Source organism: Emydura macquarii, unplaced genomic scaffold (assembly GCF_026122565.2).
Source record: "Emydura macquarii macquarii isolate MOO-44397 ecotype Brisbane River unplaced genomic scaffold, CSIRO-AGI_Emac_v2 contig_705, whole genome shotgun sequence".
Classification (NCBI taxonomy): domain Eukaryota; kingdom Metazoa; phylum Chordata; order Testudines; family Chelidae; genus Emydura; species Emydura macquarii.
The window spans coordinates 6,649,482-6,674,228 of NW_027130842.1; the positions used below are offsets into that span (position 1 = coordinate 6,649,482).

Here is a 24,747-nt window from a genome sequence, read left to right on the forward strand (position 1 = left end):
TTGTGAAGTAGGTAAGTACATTTCTATAGGCTGGCCTGATAGCCTTAATTGCATTTGATTATAAGGTACTATTCATCAATGGGATTAGTGGAGTCTGCCCCCATTCAACTGAGTTTCTGGTAAAGTGGGTGCTCTTATACCACGTGATATGTGAGAGCTTCTGAATTCCAATGAAAGTCAACTATGCATCCTCATTCATTCAGATTTCTCACCAAAGGATCTTGAGTAATCCATAGGGGTGGCTATGTGGAAGAAATATTGGGGGGGGGGGGGGTCCATTACACACTGGAATCCAGACACAAAATTACATAGTATTTGTACTCACTTGGGGAGTGAAAGCCAAGATTCCTCTGCTGACAAAATGGCGGATGTGGTCTTTCCCTGTTATGACAGAGAAACCATGAATACAGAGAAATGGTCAGGAAGTCGCTGGCACTACAGTTTAAGAAAAAGAAAGCAGGATGTAATATCATCGCTTTGCTTGGTCATCTGTGCATGAGTTACAAAACCTCTGGACCTCAGTGATGTCTCTTGAGTTCTAAAAACCCACATAATTAATCTAAATCAGTTGCCACATCTGAACAGACTCAAGGTCTCTTAAATAAAATGGAAATACCTATAATTCCTCAGGAAATTAGAGAACGGTTAGGTAGTCCGATTGCAGAGGAAGAAATAAAAAGAAGCCATAAAATCCCTGGGCTCTGGAAAAGCTCTGGGTGAAGATGACTTTCTAATAGAATATTATAAGCTCTTTTAGTCTCATTTGGCAATATTTGTTTTTAGAGAGGTAGAGGAAAAGGATTTCATTTCAGCATTAATTGCAGCCTAGATTTTTATTTTACCTCTCTCCCCACCAAAAAACCCCAGTGATGGACCATTTGCAATAATTAAATTACAGGCCAAAAATCCTCTGATTAATGTGACTCTAAAGACATAGGCTGAAATATCATCCAGGAAATTTCAGAACAGTACCTTTTATGGAGAATAATTTAGCATCTTTCTTGAGCTTCACATTAATCAGAAAAGTTGCTACAGAATCTATAGGTTTGTTACTATAATTTGCTATTTTTAAAATTCTCAAGTAATCACAAAAATAAAACCCAACAACCCCGAAATGGGCTGTACCCCAGCCATAAACAGCGGCTGACTTCTTTGTTTACCCCAAAACCATGTAATGCTCTGCCTACTAATCTGCCATACTGCTTACTACAATTGTATCCTTAATTTTTGCCTTGTTGAAAGTCTGCTGGAAAGCCAAGTTTGCGAGTCCTCATTAGCAGCAATTCATATGTAAATGGATTAAGATGACAAAAATGAAGTTCTTAAAAACAAAAGTTGTCCCAAGGACTCAAACATTGGGCAGGCTATTGCTCATTCCTTACGGGTGTGATGCTTGGTGAATCTAAAGTGGAGTGTGAAGGATGCAGCAGACCACCCTCTCAGTGCTATTTCCTTTAGAAGCTGGAGAAAGCATTTGACAAGAAAACACATCTCCCTATTGCTATGTTTGCAGCATTGGAGGCACCCAATGCTGAAGCCTCATTGGCAGGGTCTACTCCATTAGGGACATGAGCCTTCGGAACGCACGTCTTCCCTTTGGTCTGTAGTGATCTGAATGTATTAATTTCCATGTGCATTGCAAGACCCATCTTTTCTCCCCTGACCATAAGGAAATGGGAGATGGGTAGTGATGGAGTGGGAATCTAGTGGGGACCTCAGTAGTGCTAAGGCAGAATAACTCCCCCAATTCATGGAATATGAGAGTCAGGTGTGCTGATCTAGTGTGACAAAACTGTATGAGGTAACTTTGTAAGTTGGGGTACATGTGGCTTTTGAGTGTCTGTTGGAGCTGGGAGTGAAAGCCTTAGGGAGTGCTGGCGTGCCAGTGACAGCATTGTAGGCAATACGAAGGTTGAAAGGAATACACACACTTTCCCCTTATTTCCATACCGTTAAGGCGTTGGATGGATGGACTATTTCCTGTCATCACCTTAACTGTCACTAAACATACTTTCTGTTTGCCAATATAGATTGTTGTTGGGGATGTGATCTTTGGTAACTGACTAAATCTTTCATTAGTATATTTTTAAACTCTTGTCAAGGATGCCATTTCTCCATAGACATCTTTTTATTGCGGAGAAGTAAAAATCAAAATAAGCAGGCCGATATAGCTGACGTTGAAATCTTGGTCCCAAGACAAAATTATTATGCAGTTACGTAACTGTGGAAAATAAGCAGTTCTAAAAATATGTCTCTGGCTTTTTATCTTTTCCACTTTAATTTCTGTATTAGCTCTTGAACCCTTGGACTAAATTTGATCTGATTAATTCCTGACTTTCACTTGTATAACTCCACTGAAGTCTATGGAGTCACATGAATGTAAAACCTGTGTGAGATCAGATTTGGACCCGCTGGCTACTGCTGTTAGAGGTAATGGTGAAGGAATCCTACTGGGAAAGGAGGAGTACATGGTAATACATGAAGCAGATAATATCTTGCTTCTCATGAATCATCCGCTCATTCCAGCAAAAGTCTTATCCACTGAGAAATTTGGGCTCCTATCCAGATTTTTTAAAAGTAGGCTAAAAGCAAGGCAACTCCTATCCGGTGGCCAAAACCTCATTAAAACTGATGGCATCCAAAATCTCCATTGATCCTGATGGGGCGTTTTGCTTTAAAAATGAATAGGACAACATGGCTCCAGATTTTACCCTTAAACTTTTTAATAAATGACAGATACGTGACATTGGGAAATGTCAAGTCAATCATGGATTAATATCTCCAACTCCTTGTGGGCTAATCCTCTTTTGTAATTGGAGAAAAGATCTATTAAGTGGCACAATAGGCAGGTGCTAGGAATACATCTGATTGGATCAAAGGTGAGGAACCTCTGTCTTTGGACCAGTGCTGCTCAGTGGAACACTTATTGGCCACATGATGCAGGTTCCCCATGCTTCCAACTGAGAGAAACAGAACAAACATGACGCACAAATGAAATGCATAGGACTAGGAAATGGAGAACCACATTCTTCACTCCAGCTGGGCTGTCTGGAGGACAAGACCAGACGGGTGAGTGCAAAGATTGCTTTACGTTACCTGTGCAGCACCCTGTTCCTGGGCTGACTCAGTCTCGCAACAGAGATTCGTGTAACCTAAAGGCTGATGAAAACTGTGCTGGCCAATGACTGGGGAGGACTGCAAAAGTGGCCTAAAATGTGTAAGTAACAAAAAGCAGAGGAAATAATGTCCTGAACACTTCATAGTGCTCCCATTTATACATCTAGCCTACGAGACAGGGCATTTAGCAGTAGGAATAAAGACATGCCAAATCTTCAGTAAGAGCTGCCACAGTGAACAAGGAAACTATTGAAATAGGAGTGATAGTGAAACACAACACAGTGGGATAAACAAGTCCTTAAGGGACAGCTGTTCCTAGCACAAATCTAAGGTAAAGAATGGGTGGGGTGGGGTCAGGACAGGCCAAGGAGTCAATTCACTGTGTAAGGCTCTGAGCCATCAGTTGACATTCAGATCTCCAGCTGCCCCCTGGTGTCCACGCACGGTACAACACTGAACACTGCTAGAATATTTTTTTAAAACTCCCCAAACCTAGAGACTTCTCAAGCTGCAGTTGCCCACTCATGAGTTGCTACACATACCACACAATGGAAATGCTATTAAAGTATCTTCAAGTGGAAGTAATTAAGGGTTCTGTTGTGCAAGATGCTGAGGGCCTTCGCTGAAGTCAATAGAAATGAAAGATCCTCAAATTCTCATTGGAGGTGCCAGATGCGTTACTGGATAAAGTCTCAAGTTAGCAAATTATTAGGCAACGGCTTTAAATACTACAGAGCAAGTGTGCATGCATGAGTGACTCCTTCAGATTGCCATTGCTGACAGCAGCAGCACTGCAAAACATGGTTGAAAATGAACTGTAGACCCTACAATGTGGAAGGTAAGCAAATGAATCACATTGAAAAGAAGCAGCAGCTGTCTTCGTGGAGAGGATTAACAAAGACAGATCCTAAGTAGCCATACCTGTTCATCTCCTTTCAGGGCCTGGGGATTCTTGGCCTGATGACAGTCTGAGTTTATGGGTGAAGCCAGAGACCAGAAAGGTAACTACACAATTTTGTTCCAATGTTAGTGACATTTGCCTGTGTAACACTAAATCACAAAAATAGATTTTTTTCATGTTTAAAAGTAAGAAAATAAAATAAAAGCTATTCTTCTCTTCCCCTTGAGCATTTTGTTTGGCAACATAACACCTGGCAGCAAAATTATGGAAGATGCCCGAATACATCTTCACCCATTTTTGAAAAAAGTTTACACCGATTTGATGCACCAGCCTGACTCACGTGGGTCTTTTGGAGAGCAAGGAACAGGGCTATTTCATGACTCCAACCTAAGTGCTCCTCTCCACTTGTGATTGCACAATTTGATGGGGAGAAGCAAATCAAAGAAAAAAGGTATGAAGTGTGAGGGCATGCTGGAAAAAGATGGCTACGTGGGATAACCCAACACACACAAACATCCATGTAGTTGCTAATGACACCTGTGCAAAAACTCCATGTGTCAGATGAATCATACAGAGGGCAGGGAGTGGAAGAACCAGACAACAGACACTCTTTGCAGGACGTTCCCCTTCTGTGTAAAATATTCTGGTTATTTAGTGCGGCTTAGAGCAGCATCTTTTATGTTGTCAGTCCATAGAAGAGTGGACAGGAATGGACTTCGCAGAGACTCAGGCACTGACACACAATCCTCAGGAATGGAGACAATTGGCTGACTGTTCATCAGTGAGGGTGTCCCCACCGACCATGGCAGTTATGGGAGTGATAAGAAGAGCAGCATTATTTATTAATTATTATTTAGATGTACTAATAAGCACCTGTAAAGCTGTAGGTCTCCTAACAATTAGTTATACTTACAGAAATGGAATGATGACCATCCAGCTGCATTAAATAATAGTAAAGGGGGAACAAACTAACCCAACCAGCCAATGACTCAAAACATAAAAGCCTCTTTCACTTCCCTCCCAAGGAATATACCCTCATCTTTTCCCACACACTCTGTCAAAGAGGTGGCTATTGCAGTGTGCCTGGAAGATTCTGAAGTTTGAGCAATTGCAGACCAAGGTGGGAAACCAACTAGAGTCCTGGGGCCTTTGCAGAGAAAACACTAGCAGCAACCCCCTCTTGTTTATAAGAATGGAAATCAAAGTTGAGAGCCTCTGCTGATCAGCAGTATATCATAGGAGGGATAATGTCTCTCATATAGGCAGGCTCCAAGCGATTTAGGGCTTTCTAGGTCAGAACTAATATCTTTTAAGCTTCACCTGGAGACTGAGAGGCAACCAGCAGAGATCCTGGAACTCTAGTGTTATGTGCTGTGTTCTGCAGCAGCTTCAGTCTCTGAAGGGTTTTAAAGTGTAGTCTGACACGGAGCACATTGCAAGTGGCAAAGGTAGGGCGAGCGATATCAAGATCCACATCCAAAAGTAAAAGTAACAACATCCTGGCTAGGCACAGACTAATAAATAAATAAATAAAAGCCAGGTTAGTTACTGTTGTAATATGATCCTCTAACAGCAGCTGGAGATCTAAAATCACTGAACTCTGGTGACCTCCACTGAGACATTATCTCTGCCATCTCCTCTGCAGCTTCCCCCCATCTAAAGTCCTCACCTCTATACCTGGTGAGCTGAGCTTCAGCCAACTCCTGCTCACCCTGTCTGAGCTGAACACTGGGTGAGGCACTGAAACCATAATGCCCTCACAGCAAGAGAAGAGAGCCCTCCAGTTGGATGTTATCAGCATACTGAAATGGCTTCCCTGGGCTACCCCATGCATAAAAAGCCTTTTGGGAAGGGGAACAATAGCATTAGCTAGTCTTAAAGTGATGGCTCAGTAGCCAGTGGCAGTAGCAAATCTGCCAACTGTGGTGGCACTGCTAGGCATTCCTGTGTGAAACGAGAGTCTGTATTTGCGGGTTAGGGGCAGAATTTCCTATGAATCCTTAATATCTACAGCTTTTACTAACCCTTTCCCCTGCCCATGCCAGTTTACAGCTGGTCTGCCTGTCCAGACTTTTATACAATTCCCATCACCATGGTATCTGAGCAACTTAAGTCTCACTGTGTAATGCGACCTAATGGCGGCATCTCAAAATTCTAGACTACTTTTACACAAGTGGAAAATAGGATCCTGTGGAGACTGAGTGAATTTTTCATGATAGTCACTTATTAAAAAAACTTACAAAAAACCAAAAGCCTCACAACAAAATGTTTTTTTTTTTTTACCATATTAAAATGGGAAAACCACAAGTGAAATCTTGGCCCAAACTGCCCCTGTGGAAATTTTGCCATTGACTTCACTGAGGGCAGGATTTCACCCGATAGCAATACAAATCTGAACAATTCCTTAATTCCAGAAATTGCCCCTACTTTACCCAACAGTATCATCTAGTACCTACTGTGGGCGCGCACACACACACACCTAAAAGGAATAAGAGTAGCTGGCAGATACATTCCCTCTACTTCTCTCTCTCTCTCTCTCTCTCTCCCACACATCCCAACCCCCTCTAAAGGGATTAAGAATAGCTGGCAGACACATTCTTAGCTGAAGTCACTGAGTTGCTCTTCCGCCAGAAAGCAGTGAAGCAACAAACTCATGCCTCCTGTCCTCAGGCTATACGAGGCTAACAGACATAACATCCCCTTAGAAAAGCAAGATTAATCCTACAGTTCTCAATCTCCACGTCTGCAGAGTCCCAAGCTTCTTCTTTTATCTTATCTTTTTCTTATTTTTTAATCATGCGTATTTTGAAAGAAACAAAAGTAAGACAGCACTGAACACATTTAATGTCTCTATGGAAACACAGGCTAACTCATATTTTATTGCCAAGTGACTGCCTAACTAGAGTTTTACATCCTATTGGATCACCACAGGCCATCTGCCATACCAAAAACCTCTGCAAAAAATTTTCAGTTAAAGAAAAAAAATCAGCATTCTTGGCTACCAATTTATTACAATTTTGAAAAATGCATATAAACCTCACTTCAGTAGCAGACCCTTAAAAAGATAAAAGCCTGCTTTAGAGAATTAATAGAAAATGACTCATTTCTAGATGTACTTTAATTATAAGGTTGTATATAGGTAGCCACAAGGCAAAACAAATGATTAAACAGCTGTTTCTTGTATTCTAGCACTAATTGTCTTCCTCTCTCCTTTCCTCTATTACTCTATTTTCCTCTGTCAAAAGCATTTTCTTTTAGGATTTAACAGTTACTGCCTACACTGGAGCACCTCCTGGATGCAGGCTCTCTCCCCAGGTCTTGCTCCAAATACAACAGAGGAATAAGTTTTCTGCCGAGTGCTGGGAAAGTTTGAGGACTTTTTAAATATAATCTTTCATCAGTGCTCTAAGCCTACTTAGGTAATTATGTGCCATGCTGCATATACATCTCTGCAAAAAACCTGACCACATTTCAAACACTTAGTAGAACTCCATAAATGTACACATTTAAATAAATAAAACTGTCATGTAAAGGTGTTATTTAATTTCAAATAGTGGCAGGAACTCATGAGAATGGAATGGCTCAATAAGCCTTTCGAAGTCCCAAATTGTAATTTAAATTAATGCTTTCTTCTGTCATGCCAGTCACAAGACATACTTATTATATCTTTGGATTGTCGATCACAATCCATTTAGCGCAGACAGAGCCGTGTAGCTTTGCGCTCTTGCCCTCCAAGCTGGTTCAACAGCTTTTGATGTCAGAATCTATTGACAAGCAAGCCAATGGATGAGATAAGGTCATAGAATTCTGTGACTTAAACTGGAGAAGACACAGTCCAAGGTAGGTCTGATGCAGCAGGATATTTTTTGGGAGGTGGGAAAGCCTGTATTTATAATATTTAAACTAATTCCACATCATACAAGCTGTGTGTATGTTTTCTGCAGCTTTTCAGGTCTCTGGCCACACTGTAACAAACAAAAATAGAAATAATAAAGCAGAAGTCCTGTGAAAATAATTCATATAATTAATAAGATTGCGCCGAGATTTCCAGCTGAAAAGATTTTTTAGGAGTCTGTAACTTTGGCCTTTTTTTTTCTTTTCTGCTTTACTTGGAAGGGATAATCAACCAGAGACTTAGAAATGTCACCACCAGATTTAGACTGGGTTTTTTCACTTCATTATAACTTTGTTCTAAGAGTTACAACCTGACCAGTTTTGAAAAAGCCAGTGGTTTTGGTAAGGCTTTCTCAACCCGATATCCTATATAAATGACCCAGCAATGTATTTGGCCTGCCAAAGGATATCCTGACATATTTAGAGAAACAAGTTCCTCCCTCTAAGATGAGCTTCATTTAAAGAATCCCACTTGCCATCTTTTGTTCCAGTTTGAAAGTCCTCGATAGAATCTCACTGTGTCAACCACCCTCAGCTGTATTGTGTGTGTTATGTGTGCCCGCTCCCCAACAGCTTGATTTTTCAGCCTTTGATCTTGGTGAGTTATTACTAATGTGAATAGTCCCATTGACTTCAGTGACTACTCTTTGTGCGAGTAAGCATTCCTCAATGTAAGTAAGGGTAGCAAAATCAGGCGTGGCTTCAAAAGTATTTAATTTTCCTATAACGAGTTATCTATGTACTTAAATGGTTCCTATCACCAGACTTTCAAAGCACTTGAAATATTAATGAATTAAATCCTTCCAAGACACTAGTGAGATAGGGAAGCATTGGTATCCATTTTATAGATGGAGAATGGAGGCAGAGACAGTAAGGCCCAGATCCTCAAAAGGTATTTATGTATCTAACTCCCACTGATTTTCAAAGGGAATTAGGCACCTAAATACCTTTTGAGGATCTGGGCCTTAAAATGACTTGTTCAGGGTAATCAAAGATGCTTGTGTTAAAGCCAGGAATTTAACTCATCTCCTGAATCATGCGTCAAGTGCCTTAACCACAAGAATATCCTTGCTCACAGTGAGATCTAGGCATTAAAGACTGTTATCTAAATTCTGGGTATTCAGGCAGTCTGTTTCAGGGTCCCTTGTAGCCTTTGCTTACTGGAGGAAGAGAACTGACGGCATCTCCTGTCAGCACTATAAGATCTCTGTTGATGCTGATGAATCGAAAAATGCAGTAACGTTTTATCTGGTTATAGGAAAGATAAGATTCAGACCAGCAGTAACTGAGTAACTGGGTCAGGAGATACAATAGACAGAAAATATAAACAAAAGAAATAATTTTAAATTCTTGTAAATAACAGTAATATTAAAAACAGCATATAGGATCCCAGCACAATCTTCTTTTTAGTTCCTTTTTCTCCCATTCAGTAAACTATAAGCAATGAGAAAATTATACAAAGAAAGTTAATTCCACAGTGTTGGGTGATGTGGTGGCAAACGGGTTTCTTTATTTAACCATCAATAACAAAAAATTCCACTTTTTCAACATGTTACTTGACTTGTATAAAATATTTAAATGTACCACGATTTTGACTTTTGTATTCATAGAATTCTAATCTTTCTTCTGTAATAAAAAATAAGACATTTCTGCAAATCAACCAACTAAATCTCAAGATGTTTTTTCCTCAAGATAAATATCCACCAAAAGCAATACAATCAAGGATTCAGCTTAGACCTTTGCTTTTTATTCATTAGTGGAACAGTAAGGCCCTCTTCTGGATTATGAATTACAGCATGGCCAAGGAAAAGTATATGTAAGTGACATTTAGCTAACAAATGCTTCAAAAGGTAGACTGCCATACATCTTGTTCTCTTTTTCTTTTTCTTTTGCTAGTTTTCACATCTGTGATTACCCATTTCAAATGCCACGATTTGGTAGTTTAGAATGAGTCCAATTTACGGGTGGATTTAATTCTGAACTGTAATCTTTTTCTATATGCTAACATTCAAGAGAGGGGGAAGAGGAACAAACTTTCATGCCAGCCTTCACAACTTCACATACAAATACTATGCATGCAAAAGTGGCATTTGCTTATGCAAATCAAGTAGTCAGACGTGCAGTTTTGTACATATATCTGCCTTTTTATATGTGACTTTTCAGAAGCTCCTTGAAAGTTTGGCCTACAGCAGATACACAGTGGAAAACAATGAACTGTTACATTTGTCGGATCTTAATTTTCAAGATCGGTATAGTTGCTTAAGTGTCCTTTTGTTATCCTCTTGTGACTCTTAATTGTATTCTAATTCAATATGCAGTAGGGTATGTATATGAATGTGGCTTGTTTATCCACTTTTGGTATTGATCTAGCCTTTCAAGGACCGGCTGTCTAACAGCAAGAGGCTGCTCCATAGACAAAAGGACTCAGATATTCATCCATGCGCTGTACAGAATGGCAGTTACTCCACTGGAGCACAGGATCCATATGGCTGAAAAGAAGTTCAGTCTGAACTATAATTCAAAATATCATCCACCAAACAAAAGCCATATGCTCTTCATAAAGGCTATGGTTGGTGATCGGAAATCATTCAACCTACTAGTCATAGAAAATGATAGAAACCAATCATGTTCAAGTAGGTGAAACCATACAGAATAACAGATTGAAAGTGCATTGTTTGCATTCCCAAACGCTGCATCAAATGGAACACTGAAGAGATCTTCTTCCACAAATCGTTATTTTCTTATTTTTCAGTTTTCCGTCAGTAGAGGACTATCACTTGTTGCATTCCTTTTTCCGTACTTTTAATTTTGGTGCTGCCAGAAAGGAGGGAGGAAAAAAAGAGGACATGGAACGTGAAAGATGACAATGCCTGTGCCAGAATTCTTTTAAGTTATGATTAGGGTTAAGATAGCTGCAATAAAGGGAAACTTACCATTTGGATTTTCTTGTCTGTAGAAGGTTTTTAACATGTCCACTGCTTCTTCAGCTCGATAACCAGCAATGCACTGTTGAAATTAGAATCCTATGTTCATGAAAGCATCCAAAATCAAGATGTCTTGTGCCTCACAATAACACATAAGATGTAAGATAATTGCACAGAAATTGCACTGTCTTTTCTATTTACTTAGAGTACATCTCAAATTATCTGTGATCAGAAACCCTCATTTTCAGGGTGAAGACCCTGTCTGGTTTTGAAATTAGGCTGAGGCTTAGTATAGTAGTTGGCAAACCTGCTCATCCTCCATTGAAGTTATGGGCAAAACTCCTCTGCAACCTCCATTCCCTTCTCTACATACTAGTAGTGTACTTTCCATTTGCTCTGGGTAAATCACACTAACACTTGGGAATGTAAGACCAAAACAGAGGTGATGTATACACTGCAATCAACCCCCCACTGACAAAACTGCCCTGTTTTTTCAACAAAATAAAACCACTTTGATGAGAGGTGTAGGGCTTTTGTCGGCATAGTTAGGGCAATGCAATGTCAATGTAGATATTGCGTTCCCCTACATCAGCTGTGGGGCTGTCATTCTTGTCAATTTTAATCTGGGAGCAGGGCAAGAAGCCCAGGTGCCAGCCATGTCAATTTCACAGCTCAGCCGTGTAACTGACAAGGCTGCCTGGAGGGGGAGAGCAGATGGAGATGCACTGGACTTCTTGGCCCAGCTGGCAGCCAGGAACAGGAATCAGCCACCCAGGCTTGTGGGCTGCTCGCTCTGCTCCCATCCGGGAGTGGGAACCAGCCATCCAGACTCGCAGCAGCCCAGGCTTCTTGTCCCGCTCCTACCTGGAAGTGCGGCGAGAAGCCCAGGCTGCTGGTCTCCGCTCTGGAGCCAGGGCCAGAAGTCCCGGTGCTTCTCCTCCTGTTCTCCCTACCCCGCTGCCTTGTCAATTACACAGCTGAGCCATGAAATTGACATGGCTGCCTGTTCCAGAGGAGAGTGGGGGAGCAGAGAAGTCCCTGATGGCTTACCCCGGCTCCCTGCAGTGAAAAGGGAAGGGAGACGTCCCCGGCAGCTTCCTCCGGCTCCTGGCTGGAACTGGAGTGGGGGGGCGCTGCGCACAGGGAGCCCGGGAGCCTATGGGCTCTCAGCTCCCCGAACTGCCCCTTAGATCAGTGGAAGCGCTCCTGGTGAAGACGCATTCCACCGACCCAAGGAGGGCAGTGTGGACATCAGTCACAGCTACAGCGGTGACTGAAGTTGACATATATTAGGTCAACTTAATTTTTTTGGGGGAAAGGGAAGGCCTAAGAAACGTGCACAGGGGTATTTGTAAATTAGATTCCTATCAAGTAGCTGTTCTGTGATCCTCTTCCTAAAAAACAATTCTGAGGCCTCCTTGGCCCTTCAAAGGTAACATTCCCACCCACAAAATATACTGTAACCAGCCCAAATATGTGAATGGGAATGATAGGAAAAATAACAAGCTAGGATGTTTTCAATAACACCATGAATTGCAGAGAGTACACCCACATAAGAAGGTGCTAACTTGTATGCATTCATCCCACTGCAACTGCTTGAAAAAAACATTTGTGACAGAAATAGCCTTTTTCTTTACATAGTTGGGTATAGCAGAGAGCTAAATACCCATCTTTAGCTTAAATATTAAAACAAACTTTCAGGAGGAGGGTGTGCAAAGCTCTCAGACCCTACTATCACAAGCAAGCTTCCTTTCTCTCCTGTCACTGATCAACTGGTGGTCAATCTGGAAATCAGGTGCTCGTGTTGTGATACAATACAGTATGTTCTTGCTGATGTCAGAAACCCTTTTACAGCCTAACTACTTCAGTTTCTCATCACCAACTGCAACTGTACTCTTTGTTTTAAACATTCAATACAAGAAGGAAAATATCTTGATTGTTTACCTGAAATGGTTCGCCTGTGTCTGTTAAATTAGCAGAAGAGATGTTCAAGACTGAGCCACAGCCTCCAAATCGCTCATTTTGACAGCCATATACAACCAGTGGGATTTATAAGAAAGAGTTAAGGAACTAAGTTAATAAAAAAACAGTGAAATGAAGCAGAGTATCCTGATTTAACTGGCCCTCTGAGTTCAGTAAATTGTACCTGCACTCTTAATAAACTTAGTCTGCGCTCAACCCTCACTCCTGGGCTGGCTGTGCACTCAGCATCTACTTCTGGGTAACACACAGAACATGTCTAGCCTTCTGCAGATGGAAGGAAGGGTCATCTTGTTCAAGGGCCTTTGAAGATGGGAGGGATGAAATTCCAAAGAGGACACACTAGAAGCCACATATTACTAGTTTGTAACATTTTCTAAAACTGGACACTGGCATGGGATTAACTAATTGTGTACAGTAATGGATCTTTCTAAGATTTACTTTCATACACATAAGAGAAAACAATATAAGTGCCAGATTTGCGAGTTGCTTTTTCCTATCTTTAAATCTCTCTTTCTTGGCCATATGGCCTTCAATATAGAAACTGTAGCATGGGTACATTCTCTGAGTGGATAAAATGGTACTATGGAAAGCTTTGTTTGACAACATCAGGCTCTTCTCCATTGGTTCATCATCAAATGATTCACTTGAAAGAAACAAACTGACATATGGTTTCCCAGCAGGAATTGGAACCAAAGGATACTCATCAAGCGCAGGGCAGCTGCACACATAATACAAGGCTCTACCGTTACATACAACACTGTGTGTGCAAACACTTCCGCAGGGTCCTTGTCATGCTGATGACACCAGTCCAGGACCTGATCAATTGCTACCATTTCTGCATGTCGAGTAGCCTGGGAATTTATAGTGAGACAAAAAAGGCTTGCATTAATCTGCAACTTTAAACATATTACCCCTATTACTCTTAATCACTGAAGTGAAATGAGAACACATCAACATAAAATCATCTCTCTTTTTAGTAAAAACCAAGTGGCCTACACCTTGTCTAGTAAGCATCAATTATTTTCATTTCTATCACAGTGGCAATGTAATGCTTCTTTAAAAGAGCTCTTTTTGGCCAGTTCCCACTGGAGAACTGAGTTCATACAGAGTGCAATTTCAGTTTTGCACAGACTGAGTTGAAGTAGTGATACTCAACCTGGGCAATGATACTCAACCTCAAACTTTAGTCATGTACAACTCTCCAGGAATCCACAAGCTTGATCAGAGCGCTTCTCCTTCTGTTTACTCTTGGGCAGAACAAGCAGGGGCCTCAACTCAGGAGCACTCTCCTCACTCTATCCTGCTTCATATGTAATGAAAATGCTGAGTAAACAAACCAGAGTGACCTTGATTCTCTTTGCAACCAGAAAAGATGGGAAGGTGGGGTGGGAATGATGAGGAGACACTTGTATCATGGTGTGGGTGTGGCATAACAAACACAAACATAATATAGAAAATATCTAATGGAGTTCCAGAGACTCACAGAACAATCACAGAGTAAAATCCTGATATTGCACTGTAATGTCTGCATTATGGTATATCAGTCACAATGAGTTTTGTTGGCGTAATATCACAACACAAACATCACAAGATAATGTCACATCATGGTTCTGATTATTTGTGACTCTGTGACTCTTCAAGTTTGAGTATCATTTATTTGAATGAATATTGTCAAGATCATTTTCTTTTTTTAAATCCTTATCTAGGAGAAGAAGGATGGTTTATGTGGCTCAGGCACAGCAGTGGAATGTGGGAGATCAGAGTTCAACTCCCAGCTCTGCAACACACTTCCTGTGTGACCATGGCCAAATCATTTAATCTCTCTGACTCAATTTTCAATCTGTAAAATAGGGATAATACCTTATTAGGGTGCCAGGAGGGTAAACTCACTATAGATTGTGATATGCTTGGATATTAAGGTGATAGGGCCCATATATGCAGATAAATAGGTTACTAATAAAATTTTATGTTGCTAAAACAAATAATTTCAAATTCATATTTAAATCCACATTCAGAATCTGCATGTGGCTCTAAATCAATATTTAGATGTAATTCCCACATACTTAGTGATGAAAAGTGACCTTAACATTGCCTTAACATGATGGCTGAGGATTCCTCAGTGAAGGATGACTCTGAAAATGATTTGGAGATTGTGGTGGGTAATCAGCTGAACATGAGCTCCCAACCCAATGCTGCCATGGCCAAAGGGGCTAATGCAATCCATACATGCATAAACAGTGGAATCTTCAGCAGGACTAGAGAGGTTATTTTACCACTGTATTTGGCACTGGTGCAACTGCTACTGGAATACTGTATCTGTTCTGATATCCAGACAGATCCAATTCAAGAAGTATGTTGAAAAAATCAGACAGAGTTCAGAGAAGACCCATGAGAATGATTAAAGGATTAGAAAACATGATTTGTAATGACAGACTCAAGGAGCTCGGTTTATTTATTCTCAAAGAGAAGGTTTGTTAAGATTTGTTAAGTGACTTGATTACAGTCTATAAATACTTTAATGGGGAACAAATATTTGATAATGAGCTCTTCAGTCTAGCAGAGAAAGGTATAATATGATCCAATGGCTGGAGGTTGAAGCTAGACAAATTCAGACTGGAAATAAGGTGTAAATTTTTAACAGTGAGGGTAATTAACCGTGGAACAATTGAGCAAGGGTCATGGTGGATTCTCCATCACTGGCAATTTTTTAAATCAAATGGAATGTTTTTCTAAAATTTATGCTATAGGAAATACTGTGGGTGAAATTTTATGGCCTGTGATCATCTAGTCTGACACAATAGTCCCTTCTGGCCTTGGACTCTATGAATCTATGAAGGGTGTTTGCATAGAAAGTGCCAGAGGTTGGGGCTCATTGCACTCCAGTAATCCCTAGCCAGCAGACTGATCCTCAGGTGCCCACTACAGCCAGTGTAATTTAGAGCAAACCTGTAACTGCTCTAAATTATGCCCTGAAGATCAGACGAGGCATAAAGGTAGAGCCACTTTTGCTCCCCTCACAGCAACTCCACTGCACCAACCATGAGCTGGATGAAGCTGAGGATTGAGTCCACATTAGTGGAACACATGGCCTTAAAACATGACTTTGTAAACAGGTATATTGAAACAAACCCATGTGTCATTTTTATATGGGTTGTGCATGTGGACTGTAATATATGAATAGGTTCATTTTCATATTACGCCATATGAGTCCATTTATAATCTTCTATAAGATCAGTACATAAAATTACTATTTGCATAGTGTTTGTTACATTACATAACATAAAGCAAAAAACCAAAACAGACAAACAGTAACAATGGAACAGGAAAAGAATTGTTGTTATTGGAGAATGATAAAAGGTGTTGGGGAAAAGAGACATTACCTGAAGGTGAAGACATTAGGGAAGAAGCCATGATACTATTAATACCATGCCCAAAAGTACTCCTGCCCTGAAGAATGAACAATCTAAATCTTACACAAGAATCAACAAGTGAGAGTGACAGCGCTAAAGCTGGTCATTCTGTTTTATCTCAGGGCATCATTAGTAATTTATGAGTGGAAACAATATTTCCTTCTCAGTGATTACACACTGTACTGCAAGATGCTCTGGGCAAAGACACATGCTGGCATGACTAAACAGGAGATAAATAGAGAGGCGAAGCCTGCATGTGGTAACAAAGCATCTAAAAGGGAACAGTTTAGTGGGAGGGGGATGCTTGCACATAAACAAAGATAAAAATTCCAAACATTTTTCTTGTTGGGAAGGGCCACATGTATTATTACAGAGGAAATAGTATGGTTGTATGAGAAAAAATTGAGACCAATCAGGCAAGCGTGGGAGCTGCCAGAGGGCAAACAATGCTGGCTGGGTCCTGTGCACCTACTGCCAAGTTGTTTAAAAAGAATGCCTTACAAAGGGTATTTGTTGCACTGTTACCCAACGAATTCAAGTAATGACAAGCCTAGCAATCTTGAAGGGCCGATACATGCTCCTACTAAGCAACATGAAAGACTCTGTAATACATATAACCCTTCTTCCCATCCCCAACCTTGGCAAGAAGGAAGCTGATAAAAAAAAAAATTTCAGATAGGGCTGGTAGAAGGAGAGGCTGCCTCGCTGATTTTACATATATTGCTATTAGCACATGGAAGAGAAAGAGAGCATATGTGACAATATGCAGAATAACTAGATATTTCAGTTGTTTGCAAAATTTGGAGAGATTTCAGAAAATAAATGTTTAGACAAAATGACCAGTTTTGGAATAGGGAGAAGGGATGCTGAGTGCCCTTAGCAGTTCACTTTGCATCCAGTCAACTAATACTATAAAACAGTATGAGAAAAACCACGGGGAAGAGAAATATTGAAGACATTTTGGTCTTTTCCTGCTTATATATTTTCTAGTAAGTAATCACCCTCACTCTAACATCATCTTTCAGCCAAGACCCAAACTGCGTGTCATCCCTGAAGAACAAGGGACAGACATTCAGAAGAACTGTGCACCCACAGTTCCTAATGACTTCAGTGTGAGTGGTCTGTGCTTAGCACTTCTGAAAATTAAGCCACAAAATGTGAAACTTGAGTGCCTGAAGTTCCCATTACACTTTTTTTTCTGTATGAGGAAGGGTGCTAATGCTGATTTTTTTTGTGATCAATTTCTATTGTTACATTCTGCCTTATTATCAGTAAACTCTCCCTATGTGTTTCAATTGGATTTAGTATTCTTCACTTTATTTTCTAAATAATGATGTAATATTCATTAAATACCTAGTGAGGGTCATCAAAAAGGTACCTGTATTTCAGTAGTGGGAGAAGTGTTTATATCAATTTTAAACTGTCCCACCCCCCCTCCCCCACAAGTACTACACTTCTAATTTTCATAAAAGAGAGATAAGAAGTAAAGATGCTACAAAAAAGTTCTGCATCATCATCCAACACAAATGGAAGTGGGTTATTAGACCACCATCTCTTTGAAACTGTATTGATAAATCTCCTTTTTTATTTTGTTTTTGGATTGGATGAGATGTAATACAAATCAAGGACCTGATTCTGCAATCAGATCCATTTGGGGCAAGCCTGCACAGAGCTCAGTTGAATACTGTGGGGCTACAGAATCCACCCACGTGAATCTGCTTGCAAGAATGGGGTCTAAATGTTGAAAGCAGAAATTCTGTATAGCATGAGTCTTTGTTATTGACAAAATTTGGGTGAACAATACAGTTGAACTTTGCCAAAATGCCTATCCTATAACTTGCAGTCCCAGTCTTGTCTTCCTTCCCAGGGAAGTTTTCATAGAAGAATATTGGCATTAGATTTCATATTACTAAAGCTAACTCTTGGGAAAACACTAACATCAATCCTATGAAGTACTAGAGTAAATAAATAAAACCCAACTATACTTGTCAAAGTACATTTGCAAAGTGATACCGTATTTTGTTCATATAAATGCTAAATTTCAAAATTCAGTAATTTGCCATCAGTCTCCTGGTCATTAGTGTAAATTAGCAAGGTTCTCCTGCATAATTTATTATGTCCACAAATATATGGGAAAAAAGAAAAATTACCAGTAGTCTACATTACAATGCATTATCTTTACTGCAGTGTACTGTTGTTACAGGAAATTTGGATGCAGCTTTAACTATAAATATGAATTCAGTACAACATATAAGGTACAATATATGTATTTGTATATATTGCATATATACATTTATATCTGTGTATATCGACTTTCTTTTCTGCTTTTTTTTTTTAATATTCCTTTTCATAAGCAGCTCTACTTAGAGCTGTGGTTCTCAAACTTATTGGATCAGGCCCCCCTTCTTTGGGTCTGTAGTTGTTCCCACCTAGTTTTGAAGGCAGAGCGGAGAGAAGCAGCTGCTGGCCGGGCACCCAGTTCTCAAAGCACTGCCCCACCCGCAGCAGCACAGAAGTAAGGATGGCAATGTGAAAAGTGATATTTGTCAATTCTGAAAAAACTCAGAGTTACAAACACCTCGGGAATGGAGGTTGTTTGTAACTCTGAAATGTTCGTAACTTTGAACAAAATGTTGTGGTTGTTCTTTCAAAAGTTTACAGCTGAATATTGACTTAAAACAGCTTTAAAACTTTATTATGCAGAAGAAAAATGCTGCTTTTAATCATCGTAATTTCAATGAAACAAGCACAGAAACAGTTTCCTTGCCTTATCAAATCTTTTTTTTTTTTTACCTTTTCCTTTATTTTTTTAGTTCTTTACGTTTAACATGCTACTATACTGTATTTGCTTTTTTAATTTTTTGTCTCTGCTACTGCCTGATTGCGTACTTCCGGTTCCAAATGAGATGTGTGGTTGACCGGTCTGTTCGTAACAACTGGTGTTGATAACTCTGAGGTTCTACTGTACAACAGACTTAGCGCCCCACTGCCACCCTTTCTTCTGTGCTGCTGCTGCCACATCGGGGCTGACAGCTGAAGGCCTCCAGATGAGAGACTGGAGAGGAGGGAAAGAGAGCCTGAGCCAGGGTTGCCTCCGAGTGAGGGACTGGGGGGAGGAGGGGAAAGGAGAGCCTGAGCCCAGGACAGGTGCTGGGACTCGGGCTGTCAGCCCCGGGGTGGCAGGACTCCAGCTGTCCTCTTTATCCCCATCTCCTGGGTGTGCTTGACCTTTCTGCATAAGCCCCAGCCACCTGGAGCTGACAGCCAGAGTTCTTTAAAAAAAAAGAGCACACAGTTTGCGCCTCCCTTGACGTATTTCCCGTGCCTCCCTTGGAAGGAAAGCCCCATAGTTTGAGAACCACTGACCTAGAGGAATTACTGTATCTAATAAGTAGATAAGTGGAAACTTCTGAAATCCATCACTCATATAAACTATAATCAGTAACTGCAAAATGACCCAGATGATAGCTAAAGCATATTGAAATAACTAGACCATGCTCTGAACCATAAACATGCAAAAAGTGATAGCAAAAAAAAAAAGACAGAACGGCTATCTTACTGAAAAAGGGGGCAAGGGGTGCAGAGATAGAAATCTGAAAAATATGTGGAAAGAAACCAAAATATAGACACCTGGGGTGAAATCCAGGCCCCACTGAAGTCAGTGGTGAAATTCCAATTGCACGTAGAGTGTACCTTCTGTTAGGGCATCAAACAGACCTCAATGAAAGACATTTTTGTGACTTACATTCTTCGTCTCATTCACCTCATTCCTCCCCTTCCCTAGTATCTCATTGTTGTAGACCATTAGGCAGCCAACAGGAACTTCCCCATTTTCTAATGCTTCTTTAGCCTGAGACACACACACAAGAAAATGACGGGGGGGAATGTTAATGATAAGGCACAGACAAACTAAAACTTAATTGCTGTATACTTGATAGCAGAGTTACACTCTCTCACAGAAGCTCTTTCTGTATTTCCAGTAAGAAGACAGATATTTTATGGGATATTTTATGTCTCTTCTAAATGCAGCCAAGGAAATCTTGTGGCAAATATGCTGTGCAAACAGCAATACATACTCCTACCCTGAAGCCAGTGTAACAACAAATGTTGGTAGTGCTGATCAGGACAGCAGGAGTGTGATGAGGCAGAAACTGATAGAATGCATTCAAACATCTTCTGGTGTGTCTTCTATGGCTCTCGCCCAATGTAAAATCCATGAAGGCAGGCAATACTCCTGCCTGCCCTCCTTTGTGTGAATCTCCCTCAGGCACACAGAGCCAGCCTATTGCAGAGACGTGCAATTGACACCCCCTACAGTCCAGGAGACAATAACCTATAGTCTTTGCTTGCAGTTTATATACGCCTCCTCATTTGTAAGCTCAATAAGGGAACCTTAGATATCAGTGATCTTGACCGTACCCATACATTCTGGGTGAAAAATTTCAACCCTAATTATTTGCATTTACGATTGGGGGGGGGGGGTGTTAGCTCTTGAATATCTGGTTCATAATATACTGTATCTATATAGCTTTTGATTATACCATGAGGATCTACTCCCCTAGTTAGGGTTTATAAGAAAACAAAACCAAAAATGATTAATCTTTTTCCTCAAACCTAAAATAAAAAGGTATATTGTGGAAGCATAGTGGAAGCTGTGGGACTAAAGTCAACCCTCCAGAAATATGGGTGTGGATCTGAGTCCTTTGGTAAGAAAAAGGAAGATTTCCTTGAAAATGTTACATAAGGCAATATGGAAAAACTATCTCCATAATGTATAATGTGCTGGTTCTCTTCAAGACTGATCTCCTTTTGGAAAACACTGAAAAGGCACTGAATAAGACCATGGTAATTTAACAGAATAAAGTGAACAATTTGCAAGCAATTATTTGGGGCCCCAATTCATCACATGCAGCCCTGGATAAAACTTCTAGCTGGAAGGAAGGAAGGAAGAATCTTGGAGATCTGGTGTTGGGAAGGAAGAGCTGGCAGGATTTGGACACAGTTTGGATGGGTGGGGGAACAGAGAAGGCAGAGGCAAAAATGACCCCCAAGTCACAGACCTCAGTGGCAGGGAGGATTGTAAAATAACTTAGTGACAGAGAATGTGTATGGGGGGGGGGGAAGAGGAGGATACTGATTTCAAACAGACTGTCTATAGGTAAGACTATCTTAACATATAAATCTAACCCTGTGCAAATTTAATGTTTGTGTGCAAAGTTCTTTCAACTTAACTAATTTATGGAGTCAGGGTGCCCCAGGCATATTTGCATTAGGCTCACAAAGCAAATAATCCTTTCTCCTAAGCATGGCTGAAGTAGGCAAGGGAAAAAGAAACACCCATAGCTGTGAGTGAAACTGAACAGCACTCTGGATTCACCAGATTAAATGTATTGACTTTTCAAATTAATTCTAGAGAGTTTGCTCACCTAACTCGTGTGATCTCTAGGCAGAGGAATGTACTGTGTTCTAGAGACAAGGTACGTGAGGTACTATCTTTTAGTGGACCAAGCCATTTTCAAGCCACACAGAGCTCTTCTTCAGCTCTGGGAAAGGTTCTCCCGTATCACAGCGAAATGCAAAGTGGAACAGATTTTTTTAGCATAAGTAGTTAGTGTAATGTATTTTGTGTCTTGCCTAATTGCCTAGGTTGCCGTAACAACAGAGCTTAGCTTATTGCCATAGCAATAGAGTTAGACTATTAGGGGATAGCTCAGCCACTCCTGGCTGGGTTAAGTGTTAGTTCAATAAAGACGTCCCTGTGTTGCCTCTCTCTGTGATCCTATGCTGATTTCTCTCTCTGAATACAAGCAATTAAAAGGAATTCAACATAACAATTAGCAAACATTGTAAGGGACCAATCAAGGTAGAGTGTCCCATTCATACCTCTGCAGTCAGAGGACAAAAGAGGGGGTTAGTGGGTTACAGATTGTTGTAGTAAGCCATAAATCCAGTGTCTCTATTCAGTCCGTGATTTTTAATGTCTAGCAGAGTAATGCATTTAAGCTGCAAGGTTTGTCTTTTGAAAGCATTGTGCAGGTTTTCTTTGAGGATGAGGACTTGATACTTCAGATATAGTGATCACTTCACGAAAAGCATTCACCCACAGGTTGTAGGCTGTTTTTGTTTCTTATCACTTTCTTGTGTGAGTTCCTGTGTGAATGAGCATAGTAATTGTCTGGTTTCACCCATATGCAGTAGTTGTTATTGGGGCATTTAGTACCCTGGATGATGTACACCACATCTTGTGGCAGGCACATGTAGGATCCATGGATCTTGAGAGGTGTGTTGTGGGGAGTATTCATCAGTAGCACTGGAGATATGGCATGTCTGCAGGTTTTGCATCTGTTGCTCTGACAGGGTCTGGTGCCACTTTGAGTTGGTGTGTCCTGTGGTGTGTCACTCTACCTTATACGGTCCCTTACAATATGTGCTAACTACTTATGCTAAACAATCTGTTGACACCTTGCATTTTGCTGTAACGCTGGGAGTACCTTTCCCAGACCTGAAGAAGAGCTCTGTGTGGCTCAAAAGCTTGTCTCTCTCACCAGCAGAAGCTGGTCCAATAAAAGATACCACCTCACCCACCTTGTCTCTAATATCCTGGGACTGAGAAGGCTACACCTACACTGCATATGTGTACTGTGTTCTGGCAGTTTAGGGATATAAAGTCTTGTCTATTTAAGCTTTTCACTCCTGTAAGCCCCCATTATCAGAAAATCTCAGGACACTCTGCCAACATTGATTAAGCCTCACAACATCCTTGTGAGGTAGGCATTACACATCCTTCAGCCTTTGAGAGAAGCAAAAGAATAGGTCAAATTTATTTAGGTGAATGAACATAACAGCTAAGGGCAAGTCTACTCTACAAAATTAAGTTGACTTAAGTTAAATTGACATAGAGCCACCACAGTAAGTAAAGTGGTGTTTCACATCCACACTATACTCCTTTGGTCGGCAGTGTGCGTCCTCACCAGAAGAGCTTCCACCGACTTAACTGTGTGATGGGGCATTGTGGGGCACTGGCCCCTGGAGCCCCCAGTCCCAGGGCTGACAGCCTAATCTGACAGTTCTGCAGGGATCTCACAGCTGGAGCCCCCCGCTCTCGGGCTGGTAGCCTGAGCTGTCAGGCCCGGCGTAGGGGTTCCAGCTGTCAGCCCCCAGCAGCATGGCTGATAGCCAAAAGGTGATGTAAGTAACACCGTGTATACACAGACACTGTGTCACCCTAAATACATTAATGGAAGCACTATGTCTCTTGCAGACATAGAGTTATTAAGTCAGTGTAGTGGGCAACTTACATCGGTGGGAGCTACATATTAGTGTAGACACTTACAGAGTTAGGTCGATGCAATGCAGCTTACGTCAACCTAACTCTGTACTGTGCAGACTAGGCCTACGCATCTCTGTTTAGTGAGCAAGTAAGTGACTTAGGGTAGAAGGGATAATCAGAGGACATATGGTCCTCTTTGTAAAATGAGCAAGAGCAGCAGATATATGATATCCGCTCTTCCACAGCTTTCTTTTTCTGTCCCAATTATATCAACAGTGAATTATGACACCCATGATAACCTCTACAACTCAGCCGGCTCACCTTATGTGGTGATCCCTCCAGAGAGCCCACAAGTTAAGCAGAGTAGAGCTCGTTCAATAATTAAATAGCAGGCCTAATAGGGATGCTTAAATTTGACAGGAAACAGTAATTCAGTAAGTAGCACTCAGCCCTTTGAGGCAGAGCTGAGACCATAGGTGCTGAAACTAGGGCTGTGGGGAGTGCTGCTTCCCCTTTCCCCCCAAGTGGTTTCCATTATATAGGGAGTTTACAGTGTGGTTCAATGGCTCTCAGCACCCCCACTATAAAAATTGTTCCAGCACTCCTGGATGAGACAATCTAACAGCATGGCGCTAGGGGCCCCAGCCCTGTTGGAAGGAACTTTCTTTCATTTAGATGAGAGGTGAACTTGGGGTCCTTTTGGCCACTACTAAATCCAGGGCCTTGGCCAGACTGAGATATCCTGCCAGCCTGTATTCCCCGGGCACTTTCAGCAGGCTGGAGGGCCCACTGCCCTGATACACGGTTTACTGTTGCTGGGCCCGTCCAGCTCTCCACTAGGGCTGGTCTTCCCCAGTTATTTCCGGCCTGGCCCGCTAACTCCAGGCAACCATCTCCAGGGGAGACAAGCCCCGAGCGCCAGGAGCCCACCCGGCGGGTGCGGAGCCTGGGCTAGGCGCAGAGCTGCGCCGGCCTGAAGCGGAGCCGCTCCGGGGCACTCGCCGGCTGGCCTGGGGCACCCACAGAAGCCGGATCAGGGCTAGCTCTCGCACCGCCGGGTCTCTCCGTGTGAACCCCCCCCCCCAGCTCACTCCCAAGGGGGCGCCGCAGAGATTCACCGCCCGCTCGCTCACTCATCACTCACCATGCGCAGGGCTCGGTCCATCCAGCGCTCCGCCGCCTCCATGCCCGGAACGCGGCGCGCCGGGCGCCTGTTTCCGGCGGAGCCGGGCGGCGGCGGCACCGAGG

The 24,747-nt window shown here is 41.6% G+C and overlaps 1 protein-coding gene across 1 annotated transcript; it reads right to left on the reverse strand.

The window, feature by feature from the left end:
* Positions 1–9,375: 9,375 nt before the first annotated feature.
* On the reverse strand, positions 9,376–24,724 carry ADAT2 (adenosine deaminase tRNA specific 2). The gene is made up of 6 exons (XM_067542205.1): positions 24,644–24,724; positions 19,975–20,079; positions 13,520–13,670; positions 12,781–12,887; positions 10,846–10,918; positions 9,376–10,726 (listed from the first exon to the last, which is right to left on the reverse strand). Exons 1-6 carry the CDS (start codon positions 24,683–24,685, stop codon positions 10,686–10,688), a joined length of 519 nt encoding a protein of 172 aa, XP_067398306.1. The 5' UTR covers positions 24,686–24,724; the 3' UTR covers positions 9,376–10,685.
* Between the last annotated feature and the right edge of the window lie 23 nt (positions 24,725–24,747).

Coding starts and splice junctions, on each gene's coding strand:
- ADAT2 (XM_067542205.1), bottom strand. CDS start 24,685: ATGGAGGCGGCGGAGCGCTGGATGGACCGAGCCCTGCGCATG. Junction 13,671..19,974: donor AGGTGAATGAGACGAAGAAT/GTAAGTCACAAA, acceptor ATAAATTCCCAG/GCTACTCGACATGCAGAAAT. Junction 12,888..13,519: donor AGCTGCCCTGCGCTTGATGA/GTATCCTTTGGT, acceptor ACTCTTTCTTAT/AAATCCCACTGGTTGTATAT.